Source organism: Stomoxys calcitrans, chromosome 2, assembly GCF_963082655.1.
Source record: "Stomoxys calcitrans chromosome 2, idStoCalc2.1, whole genome shotgun sequence".
Lineage (NCBI taxonomy): Eukaryota > Metazoa > Arthropoda > Insecta > Diptera > Muscidae > Stomoxys > Stomoxys calcitrans.
This window is the reverse complement of record NC_081553.1, coordinates 152844916-152866812: the sequence shown is the minus strand read 5'-3', so window position 1 is coordinate 152866812 and position 21897 is coordinate 152844916. Positions and strand designations below refer to the sequence as shown.

The 21897-nt window shown below is 34.7% G+C and overlaps 2 protein-coding genes across 7 annotated transcripts in view; one reads left to right on the top strand and one right to left on the bottom strand.

Moving 5' to 3' along the window:
* LOC106090106 (thyroid transcription factor 1) overlaps window positions 1-11004 on the bottom strand; it is a 382007-nt gene extending 371003 nt beyond the window's left edge. Inside the window, exons 1-2 of one of the 5 annotated variants that reach the window (XM_059362493.1) lie at window positions 10890-11003; window positions 10627-10767 (exon numbers count right to left, since the gene is read on the bottom strand). The gene's annotated coding sequence lies outside the window, so the exon portion shown is untranslated. Of the gene's footprint in view, window positions 1-10626 lie in introns of all 5 variants that reach the window. The other 4 variants (XM_059362491.1, XM_059362492.1, XM_059362494.1 and 1 more) reach the window with 4 other exon arrangements.
* A 519-nt stretch (window positions 11005-11523) lies between these two features.
* The window catches only part of LOC106094268 (uncharacterized), a 131099-nt gene continuing 120725 nt past the window's right edge, over window positions 11524-21897 (top strand). For both annotated transcript variants that reach the window (XR_009397406.1, XM_059363996.1), the window contains exons 1-2: window positions 11524-11692; window positions 11766-12176. Coding sequence is in view for 1 of the 2 variants with exons in the window: in XM_059363996.1 (XP_059219979.1) it covers window positions 12099-12176 (78 nt within the window). In the remaining variant the exon portion in view is untranslated. The remainder of the gene's footprint in view (window positions 11693-11765; window positions 12177-21897) is intronic.

Genomic DNA, 21897 nt, shown 5'->3' with positions numbered 1-21897 from the left:
TTCTGGCTGATCTTTACTCCAAAATCGACAAATCTGCTTATTTACGTACCCATTGAGCCAAAAATTAGCTTCGTCGCTCAATGGAAGATGCGTGCCATGAGCTTTTTTAACAGAGTACGAATTTTAATAATAGAATTCAATGATTTGCAAGCGTTGTTCGTTTGTAAGACGATTCATGGTTAAATTATAGACCACACTGAAGATGTTTGACAATGAACAAAACACAAAACGTGCGTGAGCTGTTTAAACCAGTGCTGCCAAAAAAATAATAGCTAAAAAATCACCCTTAACAACGGCACAACATTATTGTTGTTATTTTCATGAATATATTTATTAACAACTAGCATTCCGGCGGTCCGCTTTCAGTTTATAAAGTTATGAAGTTTTGTAATAAATGAATATAACATTTCAGAAATATGTCCCCTTCCGTAAAGAAAATAACAAATAGAATCTAGATTAACAATATATCCGAAAAATCATTAAGTCACCCCATATATATTGTGAAGGTATTAATGAATCCCAATTTTGAACGCTTTAGCCCAATTCGTAAAGACAATAACATTTTGCATGTTTTAGTACCTAAATGTACGATTTTGAAAAAAACTTCTGGTCACCCAAAATTTGTCTTCAAGGCTGTATCCCAATTTTGAGAGCTTAATATGACTCTGTAAAGAAAGTACCATTTTGTATGTTTTAGTACCTAAATGCACGAATTAAAAGCAAATCTTCTAGCCGCTCTATATTTAATGTTAAGGTGTACCCGAATCCAAATTTTAAGTGCTCTGGCTCAATTCATAGAGTACCATAGAAAGTACAATTTTGTATGCTTTAGTACCTCAATGTACGATTTTGAAAAAAATTCTGGTCCCAAATGTATTGTCAAAGTGTACCTGTATCCCAATTTTGAGAGCTTTATCTCACTCCGTAAAGAATGTACCATCTTCTTGTCGCCAGCGTAAACTTTCAAAGTACAACTTGTACGACAATTAGGACGTTTTCCTCCACATGTCGTATTTTGGTCAAGGCTGCGATAATTTTTCCATTCACTGTAGTCAAAGATGAGCTATTTTGTATTATTTTGCACTTTCTGCTACAAAAATGCACGAGTTTTAAATAGATCCTTTAGTCGCCATCATATTTTTCATTGTTGTACCTACATGCCAAATTTCAGGTTTCTAGCTCCATCTGTAAAGAAATTACCAAATGGTACCAATTTTGGTACCAAAATCTTCGAATTTTAAATAGATCATTTAGTCGCCCATCATACCTCCCTCAAAATTTCAGGCAAATCGAGTCAAAATTGCACCCTCCAGTGGCTCAGAGTGTCAAATTCGAAAATCAGTTTAAATTACAGCAATATAAGGTTGTCAACCGAGTGTTGCGTCCTCTAGAAACTCAAGAAGTCTAAACGGGAGATCGGTTTATATAACAGCTATATCAGGTTAAGAATTATGATTACGATTTGAACCATACTTAGCATAGTTGTTGGAAGTCCTATCAAAACACCTAGTACAAAATCGGATACGAATTGCGCCCTCTTGAAGCTTAAGAACTCAAAATCGGTTTATATGACAGATATCACAATACATGGACCGATTCGGCCCATTTACAATCCCAACCGACCTACACTAAAAACCACGAATATCCCTCGCCTCGATATCACTTTCGCACATTTAGTTCCTGCCCCATACGCTCACCTATTCATAGTTTCCATAATTTTATATGATATTTGTGACAAATAATTGCCGCTTAAGAAAAAGCAGCAACTTGAAAATAATAAATCACCGTCATCACTAACCCCCACAACACCAATGAGCCTTTGATTATAGAAGAGTGTTCTTTAGTGCGATTTACGGGATCGGAAATGAACCCAATTGGAATACTTGGAACATGTTGTATCTTTTAATGCGTTTTTTACGATTTTAAGAAACCCAGGTATTAAACCCCTATTGTATTTAATCAGAATCTCCTTATTAGCACATGTTTTATGTGGGCAGAATTACCGCTTTTATATCGAATGAGATTTCGTCAAATATCGAATGGATTACCGCACTCGAAAACTGTCGTATCGAAAATTTTCAATTTCCTACCGATTATTTTTTGCATCAGAGTTGATTTAAACATATATTGTGGGGAAACAAAAGTGAATTTATAAATAAAACAAGTAAAAGCGTATTAGATTCGGCCGGACCGAATCTTATATACCCTCCACCATAGAGCGCATATGTCGAATTCTTTTCCCGATATCTCTTTTTAGGCAAACAAAGGATAAAAGAAAATAATAGCTATGCTATTGGAGCTAATTATATCAAGTCATGGTCCGATTCGGACCATAATTGAATTAAATGTTGGACACCATATATATACCAATTAGGATCATATTTAACACGCATGTTGAAGGTCATGGAAGAAGCCGTTGTACAAAACTTCTAAATCGGATAATAATTACGCCCTCTGGAGGCTCAAGAAGTCAAGATCCCAGATCGGTTTGAATGGCAGCTTTATCAGGTTATTGATCGATTTAAACCATATTTGGCACAGTTGTTGGAAATCACAACGTAGCACGTCGTGCAAAATTTCAACCAAATCGGATAGGAATTGCGCCCTCTAGACGCTCAAGAAGTCAAGATCCCAGATAGGTTTATATCACAGCTATATAAGGTTATGGACCGATTTCAACCATACTCAGCACCGATTTCAACCATACTCAGTTGGAAGTCATATGCTTTACCGGCATTGATTTAAAATTCTACAATATATTCGTTTCAGGGTTAAATTTGAATTGATAACAATAGGCAGAAATATTACTCCAATGCCTCTTTCCAGACTCGAAAACAAATTGAACCGGTATTTGTGGTAATAAGTCATGTTAAAACTCGATAAAAATTAAATTTTAAACCAAATGAAAGAACCCCCCAAAAAGATGAAATAAACCCCAATTTTTTTGGGACTTGTTTCATTTTTTATTAGGGAATTGTTTCATATTGAAATAATATCCCAACAGTATAGACGAAAGAAAACCCAAAAAAATATCAAATAATCCCCAAAATTACATTGGGGGTTTATTTAACTTTCGGTCGCTATTTAACTGGGGAGACCTTATATAACCTTTAAGATGGTGTCTTTCCTTGGCCACAATTTGGCAACATGCAAATGCAAAATTCACCAATGAATATCCCATTAAGGCGCAGAGGAAAAATTCTCTCATATCAATGCTCACATAAGCTCATTGATAGGGGGCCTCCTCTTTATAGTCGAGACCGAACTGCGTGCCGTAGTACGACACCTCTTTGTGGTGAAGTTTATACATGAGTGTCATACCAAATGGTACAGTACCTCACAATGTAGCCAGCATTAGGAGGGGATGAAAACCGCTGATTTTATTTTTCTTATATTCTTACCAGGATTCGAACCCAGGCATTCAGCGTCATAGGCGGACATGCCAACCTCCTCGCTACGGCGGACACCACAATTTGTCAACATATGTTTGCCAAATTAGAATGATCATGAATTTAACCATATCAACCTTTAGTCGCCCCTTTATTTTGTGTAAATTAGTCCTAAATATTAAAAAAGTGTTTATTTACATTTTCATATTATAATTACACTCAAATACTTACAAACTAACTTTTGTTTCAACAAATTATTTCAAGTAACAGTTTTTTTCGATTGCTCCTGAGCTCAGGAGTGGATTTCGAACAGCTGATACTCGATTATGCAATCCCCTGTTTTGTTGGTACTACTTTGAATATGTATATTATGTTATTTAGTCCCTATATTCATAATTTTCACAATTTGAGTCTAACCGGACGAAATATTCTTGACGTCATTACCTTAATTTTGCAAACACTCCACTTTAAACAAATAATATAAATATTAGACAGATGACTTTACTATAGAATAAAGTCGTATAGCCTTTTAGTTTATCTGATCGCTAGCAAATTCTATGCTAACAGTGTATCTGGTCAGTGAAATATTTGATTACACAATGGAAGCTAAAGTTACAAAGTTAATATGTTAATCAAATCCACATTTTAATGTTGAAAGAAAGAAATTGCGACAAATATCTCATAAAAAATTGCAAAAGCTTCCTACCAAATGCCTGAAATAGTCCACGTTAATTAAATAATTTCTAACAAAATAACTCTGAAATTGGTGGAAAACATGCCAATACATGTTACCTTATCTTTAAAAAATAATGGTTTGTGAATAAAGTATCAATTACAAACCATTTTCTAAAATGGTTGAAAAAGTGCAAAACTGAATGCATGTACCAATTTGGTTGTACTATTTTTTGTGAAAACTTTTCTTGTCTGATTTTAATTTTTAGTAATTACTCTCAAAACGTGATAACTAGAAGAACATTGAACTAGAAAAAAGTATTTGGGTTTGTCCTATTTTTGATTATTAGTACTCGAAAGAAGTGCAAAAAGAAAATATCCACTCGATGTTGCTTCCCACTGTATATCTAAAGTGATTTCTAAGACTGAGTTCAATTATAAATCCCTTAATGATGGTCAATTCAAAATCTACTTCTAGTTTATCGCCTCGTATTGCAAAGTTTTAAATTATTTATACAACATCCATTACGAATAATAAAGCTGGGTAAATTCCACAGCCAATTTTTATCCCAATTCGGGAAATAGACCGCTTCATAGTCAAAATTTAATCACAAAAGTCTATTCCGAAATCGCTGTCTATTGCAGAAAACCATTAGTTTGGGGCAAAAGTATTTGGCTGAGATGCTGCACTAAGAACAAAGAACAGAAGAAAAGCGGATTGGGATAAATTACGGCACACATTCTGCACGACTATGAAAACTAGAGAGGACTAGGCATAATTGTCAAGCGAATCACGAAGGCCCTGAAGGACTCGTCTTTGATAGCATGTCCGAGATCCAAGCCGAGGTGCAAACAGCGACCGCCATGGTGGACCCAGAACTGGTTTGTCTAAGGATGTGCTGTAGGGTAATTTTTTAAGAGCTATAGGAATGTTTTTCAAGAAACACACATACAAAATTCAAAAACACATAAAATTCAGAAAAATTCATGAAATCTTTATTTGAATCGATAGTACGGTCCATATAGTATAATGTTTGAAGATTATTTCATGCAATTGTTGACCGTGACTGCGCCTTAAATGGTCCATCCGCTTAGTATTTTGACATACTCTTTCCAACATTTCGGCTGATATCTCACGAATAAATGCTTCAATGTTGACTTCCAATACGTCAATTGTAGAGGGGTTGTCTGTATAGATATGAGCTTTAGCCTAGATCGTGCGTTAAATCGCACGATGTAGGCGGCCAATTGACCGATCCCAAACGTGAAATAAACGTTCACCGAACTCGCCTCTCTATAAGTCCATCGTTACGCGTGTTGTGTGGCACGTGTTATTGAAACCATGTGTCTACAAGTCAAACTCTTGCATTTTGGGCAAAAAAAGGTGGATATCATCTCATAATAGCGCTCACCATTCACGGTTACGTTACGATTAGCATCATCTTTGAAAAAGTACGGTCCAATGATGTCCGCACCAAACTGCCAATTTTTTCTGGATGCATTGGAAGCTCTTGCCATGCTTCTGGCTGATCTTTACTCCAAAATCGACAAATCTGCTTATTTACGTACCCATTGAGCCAAAAATTAGCTTCGTCGCTCAATGGAAGATGCGTGCCATGAGCTTTTTTAACAGAGTACGAATTTTAATAATAGAATTCAATGATTTGCAAGCGTTGTTCGTTTGTAAGACGATTCATGGTTAAATTATAGACCACACTGAAGATGTTTGACAATGAACAAAACACAAAACGTGCGTGAGCTGTTTAAACCAGTGCTGCCAAAAAAATAATAGCTAAAAAATCACCCTTAACAACGGCACAACATTATTGTTGTTATTTTCATGAATATATTTATTAACAACTAGCATTCCGGCGGTCCGCTTTCAGTTTATAAAGTTATGAAGTTTTGTAATAAATGAATATAACATTTCAGAAATATGTCCCCTTCCGTAAAGAAAATAACAAATAGAATCTAGATTAACAATATATCCGAAAAATCATTAAGTCACCCCATATATATTGTGAAGGTATTAATGAATCCCAATTTTGAACGCTTTAGCCCAATTCGTAAAGACAATAACATTTTGCATGTTTTAGTACCTAAATGTACGATTTTGAAAAAAACTTCTGGTCACCCAAAATTTGTCTTCAAGGCTGTATCCCAATTTTGAGAGCTTAATATGACTCTGTAAAGAAAGTACCATTTTGTATGTTTTAGTACCTAAATGCACGAATTAAAAGCAAATCTTCTAGCCGCTCTATATTTAATGTTAAGGTGTACCCGAATCCAAATTTTAAGTGCTCTGGCTCAATTCATAGAGTACCATAGAAAGTACCATTTTGTATGCTTTAGTACCTCAATGTACGATTTTGAAAAAAATTCTGGTCCCAAATGTATTGTCAAAGTGTACCTGTATCCCAATTTTGAGAGCTTTATCTCACTCCGTAAAGAATGTACCATCTTCTTGTCGCCAGCGTAAACTTTCAAAGTACAACTTGTACGACAATTAGGACGTTTTCCTCCACATGTCGTATTTTGGTCAAGGCTGCGATAATTTTTCCATTCACTGTAGTCAAAGATGAGCTATTTTGTATTATTTTGCACTTTCTGCTACAAAAGTGCACGAGTTTTAAATAGATCCTTTAGTCGCCATCATATTTTTCATTGTTGTACCTACATGCCAAATTTCAGGTTTCTAGCTCCATCTGTAAAGAAATTACCAAATGGTACCAATTTTGGTACCAAAATCTTCGAATTTTAAATAGATCATTTAGTCGCCCATCATATTTTTGCTCGTTGTATCTACATGCCAAATTTCAGACCTGTAGTTACATCTATAAATAAAGTACCAAAATTAACGAGTTTTTAATAGATTATTTAGTCACTCATCATATATTTCCTAGTTCTACCGACATGCCAAATTCAAACCTGTAGCTACATCTACAAAAAAAGTACCAAATGGTACAAATTGTGCTGCCAACATGTCCGAATTGTGAATAGATCATTTAGTCACCCATCATATTTTCCCTACATGCCAAATTTCAGACCTGTAGCTTCATCTACAAAGAAAGTACCAAATGGTACCAGAATGTACAAATTTTGAACAGATTATTTAGTCACCCATCATATATTTCCTAGTTGTACCGTCAGCTAAATTTCGGACCTCTAGCTTCATATATACAGAAAGTAACAAGTGGTACAATCGCTGTACTAAATCTAAGTTTTCTTTCTACCAGTAATACTTTTCCAATTTTTCCTCTTCTGCGGATGTCTTTTAAGGCACGTCTCTAAATTCTATAGCTATCCATTCGCCCCATATACAAAGTTCACCCATATCGTACATTTTTGGTACTTTTTATAGTGCCTAAATGTACAACTTTCCAAAAACTCTTCTAGTCATCCAAATAAGGGTGCCATGGTGTGCATAAGTTCCAAAATTCAGAGCTTTAGCCCAATTTACAAAAAAAAGTACAAAATAATACCGTACTATTTCGTTCGCGCTGGGTAAAAAGTCACCATTTAAGTACATAAACGTGCTTATGACCCAAGACCAACATTTGTGCAAAATTTCATGATTCTACCTTTAGCCGTTTGAGCTGGACGACAAGCAGTCGCTCTGCTCTTTTATATAATTAGACAATGAAATAGTAAATTAAAATTAATAAAAAACCTGTTAAGTTTGACCGTGCCGAACTTTGGATACCCACTACCATGGATATATTAATCATTCTATTATATAATAACTCCACTACCATATATATATAGTTATGTATAAATAGGGGCTGGTCTGGATCAAATTTTATTCAGTTCCCGAGAACTCTTTTAAAGGGTGATTTTTTTAAGAGCTACAAGAATAAACACAAAAAGTTCACAAAATTGCATGACGTCTTTATTTGATTCGATAGTACAATCCAAAAGTTGGCCATGATTGTGCCTCTAATGGTCCAGCCGCTTAGTACAATTTTGGCATACTCTTTCCAATATATCCGCCGGTATCTCACTAAAACATACTTCAATGTTGTCTTCCATCAATTGAAGCGGGCTTGTCTGTATAGACATGAGCTTTAACACAGCTCCACAAAAAATATTCCAAAGGCGTTAAATCGCACAATCTAAGCGGCTAATTGAGCGGTCCCGAACATAAAATAAAATGTTCACCAAACTCGCCTCTCAATAAGTTCATTATTACGCGTGCTGTGTGGCACGTCGTATTGAAACTATATGTTATGCAAGTCAAGCTCTTGCATTTTGGGCAAAAAAAAGGTGGATATCATTTCACGATAGCGATAACCATTCACAGTTACATTATGTTTCGCAACATTTTTGAAGAAGTACGGTCCAATGATGTCACCAGCCCATAAACCGCTTCGAATTATGACTTTTTCTGGATGCATTGTTGGCTCTTGCAATGCTTCTGGCTAATCTTCACTCCAAAATTGACAATTCTGTTTATTTACGTACCTATTAAGCCAAAAATTAGCTTCGTCGCTCAATGGAACTTTCTTAACAGATCGGCATTTTGATAATAAAACTCAACAATTTGCAAGCGTTGTTCGTTTTTAAGACGATTCATGGTTGTTTCAAACTGAAGATGTTTGACAGTGAAACAAAACACGAAACCTGCGTGAGCTGTTTAAAACAGTTTTGCCAAAAAGATAATAGCTAAAACATCACCCCTTAGTTGTACCATTAAGACTTTCTCCGCTGGTAATGCTAATTAGTTATTGCTTTTAATGAAAAGACAAGACATTTTAATGCAATACATTTCATTTTGTATTCGCAATTAATCGACTCAATTAAAAATATATTTTTTTATGAGAAAATACCAATTATTTATTTTAAGACGTGTTTTTGAAAGAATAAAAAATGTTTCAATAAACTGGTTTATTTGCTTTAATTGAATTATACAGTTTGTAATAAATGCAAATTGCGAATCGTTTATTAATAATAAAAATTTGTTTGTAGGTTCGACTTCAGCAAAAATTTTAATTGGATTTACAAATTACTTAATTAAACCGAGATTTCCAATTTTTATGTGCAGCATTTCTGAACGTTGAAAGTGCTTGCAATATTTTATTGTCTCTAGTCGCGTATGCTGATGACGTGCCTATTGCGGTTAGGGGAAAGTTTCCTAGACGAGCAGGTGGGCCTTAGGGTGTACTCTGAAGAACTAGGACTGGTCATATCGAAAAGGTTACCCAACCACCATAGTGTGTATTAAGCGGAGATCATTGCAATTAAAGAAGTGGTGGAATGGCTAAGATATAATATGATAACGACGATTGGCATAAATATCTTTTCAGACAGCCACGGAGCCATTAAATCCCTGGAGAATGTATATCTGAATTCAAAAATCTCTCAACGAGATGGCTACAGTTCACAGAGTTATCTCAGGGAATTGTAGAGCAAATGAGTATGCGAAACTAGGAATTAACTTACACCTTTAACGACAAGTATGCTAGGTCTTCGGGATCAGGCCCGAAGGGCAACGGATGATAGATGGTCTCAAAGGGGGAGTTGCGAACACACCAAAATTATTTGGCCTAATCTAGACTCAAAGAGATCTACTATATAGATATATATATATATAGAACAGTGGCGGGCAAATGCACACACACTATTACATATTTTTGTTAAGCACACTAGCACATGTGCCCAATACTGCTATAGAACATCTGCTGTTTGTGTGTCCCCCCTAACATAGTTCGCAATTCTTAACCGATTTGACTGAAATTTAGTGCAATGGCTTTTACTATTGTCTCCAACGTCAAATCAAGAATGGCCCGAAACGGTCTATTTTAATTTGCCCCAAACTTCATAATCTAAGCTCTTTCCGGTCGCCCGGACAAACATTGTGAATGTTCGTACTTTTTAGTGCCTAAAGTATTTAAATCACCAAACCTCGTCATATCTCGCGTCTACAACCCACGACCATTATTCCATTGCCAAATTTCATTATTTAAGCTTTAGCCGTTTAGGCTGGCAGTGATAATCTGTTCTACAATATATAAAGAGATTCTGACACATTTGCAAATTTTTGGTACCGAAATAGTACCATTTCCAACTGAGTTTTGGTACAACATTTGAAGACCAAAGAAAAGGAAGCACCAACAAACACACGAATTTAAAGATAATGCATATACGTAAAACACATAGATATTTTGGAATTTCTAGCTTTATTCGATTTAAAAACCCAACCCTTTTCTCGCTCATTCGAACCAAGAGTGACTATGCGACAAATTTTCCAGCTGGTAGGTTCTACTGTTCGTTTGGGCGAATATCAATCAGTAACACTAGGAGATCAAAAAATCCTAATGAAAAATAAAGGTGTTTGAACTGCATGATGAAATGTTCTTATAATTGGTAAAATGTTTAACTAACTTCAACAAGAATATTTAATACATTATTTAACGATGGTGTTTAACAAATGAAAAAGTAAACCCTGTTAACAGTTTTTGTTTATGAGAAATTAAATTTTATTTGTTTCTGTCACAAATTCTTGCATGAGTTTTTCATAAAAGAAGTATTGTAACATTAAAAAAAAAACATTTGCATATTCGCTCACAGACCTTTAAATATTTTATAGTTCTTGCACACCAAAACTAGTAAATTAACTTTATTTTTCATAAGTATCAGTTTCAATACAATTCCACATACTTCTTGCATTCAAAAACATATATTTGTTTCGACGATAAGTGTGATTTTACTGATTTTAAATAGAAAACATTATTATATATTGCTCGTCTATCTTTCAACCAATTTTCCAATATATTTTTCTGCTTTATTCAAACGCTTTCTGCCGTATTTAAAGGCACGAACAGAACCCACATCAGAGAATTTATTATGAAAACCACTCGACACGATTCCGTCAAATGAAATAAGAGGCCTGAACAGTACTAACGAGTGCTTATCATATGGCTTCTGGATAGCCCTCGAACAAGTTGTCCCTTTTAAGATATAAGTATACATTTTAAACTTTCTGCTACACATATCACGAAAGGCTTTTCCCAATGCAATTTGTTCCTATTCGCACGTTTTCATCTTTCCAGCAACAACCCAACGCGTCTCTCATTCATCCACATATGGCATATTAATAGGCGGAGTGAACTCAGAAATCCATGCAGACGCTCAAAACGGCTTTGCCATTTACGGTTATGTATGAGGGTTGAAAAGAGTGTTGCTGATTTGCTGTACTGTTCATTCCTGACGCTTATTGGTTGATTGCTTGCAATGCAATTGGTTAACTTTATTATGTTTCATCCTATTGGACGGGCTAAAACTTAAATTATTTGCTTTCATTTGATGTATATCAGCAAATAACGATAAGCTATTACATGATGGCCAATTGAGATGCATTATATACTGCGTTTACAAAACTTAATGGGGAATATTTAGGACTATACAGCTATTTTAAAATTTTGTGTTTCAATATTTTTCTTATAATAATTGTCGTTAACAAATATCTCTTATAGGTCTCTACTATTGCTCTCTGATCAAATATTAGAAGAGTGCGAATCAAAAGAACATTAACGGGATAACAATCAAGTTACGAGTTACTATTTACTAATCGGTGCATACATGTCACTCAATAGACACAAAAACCTGGAAACTAGAAAATCTGAACATTCTAGGTAACATAATGTCCGCAGCCTTAGAAAGAAAATTTGTCAAGTTAAAAACATTGAAATAAGTATCTTTGTTTAGAAGATGGATTCAACATTTCTCTTGCAAATCATTTGGAAAGTTCACTGCCGTTCACGGGAATTGCACTCCCTGCTACTATGAACTAAACTGTTAATATTCGAAGGTGGATAAATGTCGGCGGACGTTCTCCAAGGATCACATTCACCTGACAGCTGTTCATAGCATCTGATACTGTGACTTCATGAATATTGTCTGCATGCAAAAAAAAAACGCTTGGTTTATTTTTAGCGACAAACAAATCCCTTTTATTGAGAAAGTATCTAAGCCAAAAATATGTTATGTTACGCAAAAATATGCTTATTTTAATGGTTCATCTTTTGTGTCACTTTCAATATGATTTTTTTCATAAGTGATCAGTCAAGCCATAATCAGTACTGGTGGAAGCGTGGTTGTATGCGGATGGTAAACACGGTAAGTGCTACATTTCAAATCTTGCCTTAAGCCTAGTACTGACTTCAACTATTCAGCCGAACAGCTGTCAAACTCAATATAAAACAAGTAAAAGTGCGCTAAGTTCAGCCGGGCCGAATCTTATATACCCTCCACCATGGATCGCATTTGTCGAGTTCTTTTCCCGGTGTCTCTTTTTAGGCAAACAAGGGCAAGGAAAGGATAAAAGAAAAGAATTGCTATGCTATTAGAGCTATATCACCATAGTAGAAGTCATTGTGTAAAATTTCAGCCAAATTGAATAAGAATTGCGCCCTTTAGGGGCTCATAAAGTAAAATAGGTAGATCGTTTTATTGGGGAGCTGTATTAGGCTATAGACCGATTCAGACCATATTTGACACGTATGTTGAAGGTCATGGGAGAAACCGTCAAGATCCCAGATCGGTTTATATGGCAGCTTTATCAGGTTATGGACCGATTTGATCCATACTTTACACAGTTGTTGAAAGTCATAACACGCCATGCGAAATTTCAGGGAAATCTGTTAGGACTAGTGCCCTCTAAAGGCTCAAGAATCAAGACCCCAGATCGGTTTGTATGACAGCTATATCAAAACATGGAACGATATAGCCCATTTACAATCCCAACCGACCTCCACCTATATGAAGTATTCGTGCAAAATTTCAAGCGGCTAGCTTTACTCCCTCGAAAGTTAGCGTGCTTCCGACAGACAGACGGACGGACAGAATGACGAAATTAGTATACCCCTATCCCACAATGGATGGTATAAAAATTGTGATGAAGAAAATGCGAACACGTTCTATAGAAGTGGCACTGATACACTAACAAAATAATTATACTCTCTAACAAAATATCTAAAAAAACAAAGAGAATTTTTACGAGACTTTGTAATATGATCCCCTAATGATAAGCAGATAAATATATTTTATACTAATTTACCAGCTGACCCGGGCCCGCTCCGCTGCGCCTCATTTTACTTTATATGGGATGAAAGTTTCCTTGGAATGTTTATTTTCGAAAATTAAAGTGCATTTAGTGAAATACCATGCTACGAATATAGTATATCGGTTGGCAAATTGTTTAATAATATAACTGCCTTTGTCCGAATCCCATATGATCTTTATTGGTCTACGAATTTAAGTTTGGATGTAAGGTGTACTCCATTCTAAAAAATACTTTATTTCAGCCCGCTACTCTCATGATATCTAATTTAGGGGTGTTTGTGGTCCCCCAGGCACTTGGCCCTGAAAAAATATCAGCATCGTGCTCTTCTTTCAAAAACCATTTATTTAAACCCCATATTGCCATTGGTTTAGGGGAGTTTACACGATGAGACGTCCCCCAAACACATGGCCCAAAATAGTTTATCAAATTCGTTTTCTAATCTTAAATACCACATATTGGCATGGTCGAAAAATGTTTACCCTTTGCGGGGTGTTTTGGGAAAGGGGTGATGCCCTAAATACATGGTCCTAAATTTAGATATCAAATTCGTATTCTACTCCCAAATACCTTTATTTGAGCCCCATTTTGCGATGGTCACTAAAAAATTGCTGCTTGTGGGGTATTTTGGAAAAGGGGTTGGCCCCCAGAAAATTGGTCCCGAAAGTGGGTATCAATTCTTGATCCACCCCCCAATTCCCTTCATTTAATCTCCACATTGACATGGTCGGTGAATATGCCCGATTTAGGGGTGTTTTAGGGATTGGCGTGGTCCCCCAAACACTAAGCCCGGAAAATATATCAGCAACGTGCTCTATTCTCATATATCTATATATCATTTATTTGAACTCCATATTGCCATTGGCCTCAAAATTGGATATCAAATTCGTTTTCAAATCTCATTTAAACTCCTTATTGCAAAAGTCAGCAAATATGTCCGGTTTGGGGTATTGGCCCTAAAAACTATAAATATTTAGTTCCACTCTCTTTACGACCCAGTACGTCCTACTTGGGGGTTGTTATGGTGGTGGGACGTCCCCTAGACAGTTGGTCCCTAATGTAATTTGTAATTTGTATCAGATACGTGGTCTACTCCCAAATACCTTTATTTGAGCCCCATATTTCTATAGTCGGCAAACATGACCAGCTTGGGGGTGTTTTGGGGGATGGGCGGCCACTCAGTGAGTTGGCCTTGAAAATATATATCGGATTCGTGTTCCACTCTAAAACCCCTCTTATTTGAGCCTCATATTGCAAAAGTCAGCAAATACTTCCTATTTGGTTGGTGTTGTGGGGGTGGGGTGGCCCCATAGACACTTTTCCCAAATATTGATATTAGATTTGTGCATTACTCCCAAGGACCTTTATTTGAGCCCCATATGGCTATGGTCGTAAATTTGTCCCCTTTGGGGGATGTTTTTGGGGAGTGGCGGCCCCCAAACACTTGGTCCCATATTTGGATATCAGATTCTAATTCTACACTCAAATATCTTTTATCTAAGCACCATATTCCCATTGTCAGTAAATAAGTCCTGTTTGGGAGATGTTTTGGAGAAGGGGTGGACCCCCAGAAACGTGGTCCCACATTTGGATATCAGATATCAAAAAATTTAGTACCTTATTTTCACCACGGGATCATTATGCACCATCTGTGAAAATTTCAAGAAAATCGGTTCAGCCGTTTCTGAGTCTATAAGGAACACACAAACATACAAACAATCAGACATACCTACAAACAAACACAAATTGATTTTTATATATAAGATAAGAAGATTAATAAACATTAATTAATTTATGTGTCAGCGTCAGTTACAGATAATCGAATTTGGAGCGGACTCGTATACATATTTTAAAACATGGCCATGAAAGTCCCAAATAGTCAAAAGCAAAAATTTACATTTTTTAATTGGTGTCTCCCATTTTTTTGTACGGTGTGAATCATTGTAATCATTAAAAATACTTTTAATGAGTTGAAGGCGTTTTGTAGGCCTATAAAAGTAGTTTTAAGGTTATGTACGTTATAATTCATTGCAATTTGAGATGTTCCGATGGTTATTAGTGCACATTTTATGATTTTGTAATAAAAAAACCGGGTTCACCTTTTGTGATACAAACTAAATAAAACAAACCTTACATCCGATCCTGCACCGGTTTAGAAAAATAAAAAAATATTTTTATGTTAATAATTTCATCCACATTATATACCAGTTGCTTGTTACAAGAACAAATGCATTTGTTCTTAATAAATTACAGTTTTATTTAATATTTTTGGCACAAATAAGTTTAATAATATCTGGAACCAATTGTGAATAAACCAACGGCATAACTATTTTTTCGGCACTAGCAATAAAACTGTATAGGGTTACCACACCAAAATAAAGAATCGCACTTTCGTATTCAGCTGCTATTGTAATTTTTTGAATACGAAATGCTAAAGTGGGTTTATTGTACAATAGCCGTTTTATAACTTTTGCGCAAATTAGTGCTTCATTAGTAAATTTTGGGAATACGGCTGTAAAAGTTTTTTTTGGGTATTCGTACATTTTGGTACTAAACTGTACAAAATGGTACTTTCTTTTCAGACTAAGCTACAGTTCTAATATATGGGACTGAAACACTTCATGACAGTATATATTCAGCAACTAGAAAATTTTTTTGGTAGTCGTACATTTTGTTACTAAATCGTACAAAATGGTACATTCATAATAGACTGAGCTTCAGCTCTGAAATTTGGGGTGTAGCTACATCTTGGCAGTATGTACCAGGTGACTAGAATATTTTTTTGATATTCGTACATTTTGGTACTGAATTGTACAAAATTGTACTTTCTTTAAAGACTCAACTTCAGCTCTGAAATTTGGGATACAGGTATATCTTGGCAGTATATACCTGGTAACTAAAAGATTTTTTTGATATTCGTACGTTTTGGTATTAAATCCTACAAATTGGCCCAGAGGTCTGAATTTAAGGCTGTAAAGGTTAACCTTGAAATATATATTGTGCAACTAGAAACATTTATTGAAATTCGTCACTAAGGGAACTACAAACGCACAAAATGGTACTTTCCTTATAGACTGGGCTACATTTATGAAATTTGGGATTCAGGCACTTCTTAGCGGTATGTACCGGCGACTAGAAGATTTGTATGACATTCGTTCATTTTGATACTAAAACGTACAAAATGATACTTTCTGTACAGATAAAGGTACAGCTCTTAATTCTGGGATGCAATTATATCTTAGCATTACAATTACATCTGAGCTAAAAATCTCAAAATTGCGATATATATATATATATATATATATATATATATCGCAATTTTGAGATTTTTAGCTCAATCCGTAAATTATGTACTAGTTTGTATATATATATATATATATATATATATATATATATATATATATATATATATATATATATATATATATATATATATATATATATATATATATATATATAAATAGATATATATATATATGTATATATATATATATATATATATATTCTGGGGGTCCACCCTTCCCCAAAAAACCCCCCAAACAGGACTTATTTACTGACCATGGCAATATGGGTCTTAAATAAAAGGTATTTGAGTATAGAATACGAATCTGATATCCACATATGAGATCAAATATTTGGGAGGCCTCCCATCCCCGAGAACATGGCCCAAATTTACGACCATTGCAATATGGGACTCAAATAAAAGGTCTTTGGAAGTAAAGCACGAATCTAATATTAATGTTCAGGAAAACCGTCTATGGGCCACCCCACCCACATAACACCACCCAAATAGGAATATTTGCTGACCATTGCAATATGAGGCTCAAATAAGAGGTATTTTAGGGTAGAACACGAATTAGATATATTGGGTTGCCCAAAAAGTGATTGCGGATTTTTCATATAGTCGGCGTTGACAAATTTTTTCACAGCTTGTGACTCTGTAATTGCATTCTTTCTTCTGTCAGTTATCAGCTGTTACTTTTAGCTTGCTTTAGAAAAAAAGTGTAAAAAAGTATATTTGATTAAAATTCATTCTAAGTTTTATTAAAAATGCATTTACTTTCTTTTAAAAAATCCGCATTTGGGCAATCCAATATATTTTCAAAGCCAAGTCACTGAGTGGCCGCCCCATCCCCCTTAACGCTTAAATGAATCGAATTGGAGGTAGAGCAAGAATTGATACCAACTTTCGGGACCAATTTTCTGGGGGTCTACCCCTTTCCCAAAATACTCCCCAAACAGCAATTTTTTACTGACCATCGCCATATGGGGCTAAAATAAAGGTATTTGGGAGGAGAAAACGAATTTGTTATCCAAATGTAGGACCATGTATTTTAGGCATCATCCCTTCCCCAAAACACCTCCCAAAGGGTACAAATTTTTTGACTATGCCAATATGTGGCTCAAATGAAAGGTATTTGAGATTAAAAAACGAATTTGATAACCAATCTTGGGGCCATGTGTTTGGGGGACGCCTCATCCTGTAAGCTCCTCTCTAAACCAATGGCAATATGGGGTTTAAATAAATGGTATTTGAGAGAAAAGCACGATGTTGATAGTTTTCAGGGCCAAGTGTCTGGGGGACCACCTCACCCCCGAAAACACCTCTAAATCACACATCATGAAAATATCGGGCTGAAATAAAGTATTATAAGAATAATATCCAAACTTAAATTCGTAGGCCAATAAAGATCAGATAAAGACACTTGTATTGTTAAACTGTTTATCAAGCGATATACTATTTTCGTATAATATATTCGTATAATAAATATTCCAAGGAACATTTTTTTTCCATATAAAGTAAAAGAAGGCGCAGCGGAGCGGGCCCCGTCTAGCTAGTTTCAAATAAAATTTCTGAATTTTAATTGAAATATGCTGAATTTCAAATGGAGTATCTAAATTTCAAATGAAATAGCCTGAATTTTAAATGGAACATCTTTATATCAAATAAAATATCTGAATTTCAAATGGATTTTCGGAACTACAAGTGGGCTTTCTGAATTTCAAATGGAATTTCTGAATTGTAATTGGTATATATATATATACAAATATCTACATCATTTTCAAGTTAATTTGTTTCATGGAAAAATTGTTGCAATCTTAGAAAATACATATTCATATCAAAGGCTTGCGCAAGACCATTCATTTCTGCTTTAAAGATACACTAACAACATCGAGTATTTCAAGAACTGAACTCTTCGTTTAAAAATACAACAATAGAGAACTGAGTAAAACAGAAAACAAGAGATGAAAGAACGAACGAATGCATAAAATGAGCCCTTCAGCAAAAAAAAGAAGATTGATTCGGAGTCCGTGAGTGCACGTTGTACTTTGCATGCACATTTTTATTCAGAAAAAGTACTATTTGCGTGTAGTCTGCGTTCGTAGTACGAAATTCGTACGAAGGCAACGTGGTTGACACACACACACACATACCTAGTTTTTCATATGAGAAAACGAACCGTTTGCAAACAATTTGTGTGATCAGTTCATATTTTGGGAATGACAATGAGACGCTTTCATATACAGTAATATCTCACTGTAGCGGCGATGAATTCAAGATAAAAATACTCCCAAGCACTGAGTGGTGGTTTTTTTCAAAATTATCTACCCAACTGTAACTTGTCCGTTTTACAACATCATGTGGGTTCAGCGTTCACAGGTTCGGCAAAAACGGAGACAAATGAAAGGTTTCGTGCGGGCCTTTGATTCATATGTATTCATGGTTCATAGTTTTTTCAATATTACATTGTTCTGAATTTCAGTTGAATTATTCCGAATTTTAAATGGAGCATATGAAAGTTTCAAATGAAATATCCGAATTTCAAATGGAATTTCTAAATTACAATTGGTATTTTCTGAATTATACTTGAAAATGGTGTAGGTTACTAATATAGCTTGTTATACATGAATGAACGAATATTTTTGACAAGCAGAGATAAAGTGGATAATGAAAGCACAATGCGATATTATTTACTTAAATGGCAAAAACGGAATTTTTGCACGCTCTGCTATCTTCGGAAAAAGAAAATCCACAACAGTTCCTTAGCGTTTGTCTGGTACTGACGAAGTCTAGAGTACAATAATTTGGAAAACCGCTGCTAACCCAACAGGAAATAATACACATTTTAAATGGTATATATACCAATAGCTGTTTCAAACTTATATCATATGTGTAGATTGCCACCCGGTACCTTAGATTGTTAATAAATGAATTAATACTACACCATTTTCAAGTGTAATTCAGAAAACACCAATTGAAATTCAAAAATTCCATTTGCAATTCAGAAATTTGACTTGAAAGTCTAATATTTTATTTGAAATGCAGAAATTTCATTCGATATTCATTCAATTTATGAATGCGTCCAATTGACGCATTCATAAATCTACGTATGACATAAATTTCTCAATTTCAAATAAAATATCTTATTTGAATTGAACCATTGCGATTTTAAATGGAATATCTGAAATTCTACGGAATTAATCTGATTTCTGACTATATTATCCTTCATGATCATTTATTAAAATAGATAAGGCGATTTTGCTTATTAACAACATTGAATTATGCTCAAGGCTTAAGTTGGGCTCAAAGTCATTGATATTCCGAATAGATTTCAACAAAGATATTTTGTTGTTGTTGTAGATTTCAACAAAGATTACAAGCAGTTTGTTTGAGAATAAGTGTTTTTGAAACCCCTGACATTTGAAACGGGGAGTTTCAAATTTCAATTCAATTTTCCTAAAATCTGGTAAGCGATATATTCTCGGCATGGCAAAGTATATTCCAAACCATGGACAAATCGATTAATATATAACCTAGCCTTCTTTAGTGAAGTCTAGATGGATTTTAGAGTAGATAGAATCGGAGCACTACTATATACTATATAGATTAAAAAAAGTAAAACAATTCCGGAGAAACTTTTTTGCCAGAATGAAACTCTGGCAATTTAGTAAAAAAAATTGGCCATGTTGGCTTTAACATAACTGGGTGGTTTGATATCGAAAATAAAAATTTTCTTAATATCTCCGCTTTATGAAAATGGAAAGGCATTGCCCTTTGACATCAAAAAATATTTTTGATGTTGAAACGATGCATTTTTAAACCGCAAAGCTATTGACATTATATTTTTTTGTTTTATCCATACATATACTGGCACAATTTGTATGAAACTTCCAGTATATAGGTTAAAAATTGACAGAGCTATACACTTAAAAAAAAACCAAGGCAAAATTTGGTATTTTAAAATTGAACAATCCTCCGATGGCACGCACATTGTTTTTCGTTCTTTTTCTTTTCAGAGTATTAAATCACGCAAATCGGTTCAGTTTATCAACCCCTTGGTTGGAGAACTTTAATGTGGTCAACTTTGACACTCTGTATCTCACCCTGATCAAATTTGTGGACACCATAATTTTTTAACCGTTTAACACACTAAGCAAAGCCATCTTGTGTTTTTACCGTCCAGATCAAAGTTTGTAACCAACTTTGTTCAATTTTTCGCTGTTTCACGCACTGTGCAACGCCATCTTGAGTTTTAAATTATCCATAACTGGCCTTTTCATAAAAGAAAGGTTGAAAGCTTGATGATAATACTGGTTTTTTTTCAGGGATGATACAAAACAAAGAGGGATTATTCCCCCTTATTCCCATTCACGATGGCGTAGTCCAATTTCGACATTTTTACAAAATGTATTATGGTCAAAGAGTTATCAATTATCTAAGAGCGTTTGTGTTTCTTCTTCGCGATATCTAAAAAAGCAGATAAAGGTGCGACATGTCGTTAACGATGTTTTGTTTTGGTTCTTCGTTCAAAAAAGTTTACAGCAAATCTCTGAAATTATGCTTTAGATATGTCTGTTTTAAAGTATCGGTGATGTCGATCCGGGTTCACCTTGATTTAAGTTAGCAATACAGTTAACTCGTTGTAAAATTCAAAGAGTTACTAATTATAATTATATTAGTCCCTCTGATCGTGGTGTTATGAACTACATTATCCGCTTTGTGAAATGCATTATGTACACTAATCTTGGTCACTGGTCTTCCCGTATTTTTCGTTTAAAATTCCTCTTTGAATGCAGCAATGCATTTTCCCGTCTTAGTTAAAAAAAAAATACAACATCAAACTCAATATTGCCAATATTTTGTGAATTTTTTTATACAAAGCATAATTTCAGGCATATAATTTAACGTTGAGCACTACACATGTTGCACACTGATCTTGGTCACTGGCCATCCGGTATTTTCCGCTTAAAATCCCTCTTATATATATTCTTATATACATGAAAAAATCTTGCGAAAAACGAACATACACCAGCCCGAAGTCGACTTATGTCATAATTAGAGAGTTATCAATCATATAACGATGCTTTTGTGTTTCTCTTCGCGATATCGTAAAAAACTGAGATTAGAGTGCAACATGTCGTTTACGATATTGAATATTTTATATATGTTTTATTTCGATTTCCTTGTTCGGCGGCTATGCTTGGTGTCGATCATCAAACTTTGGATAGGAAGTTTACAGCAAATGTCTAAAATTATGTTTTAGATATGTGTTTTTTGAAGTATCGGTAGTTCCGGGTACATTAAAGTTGGCAATACAGTTAACTCGTTGTTAAAATCAAAGATTTATTAATTATAATTATATTAGTCCATCTGATCGTGATGTATATATCAAAATCAATTAGCGCTCAAAATTGGGATTCATTTGTACCTTGACAATATATATCGGGCGACTAAATGATTTTTCCGATATATTGTCATTCTTGGTACTTTCTTTA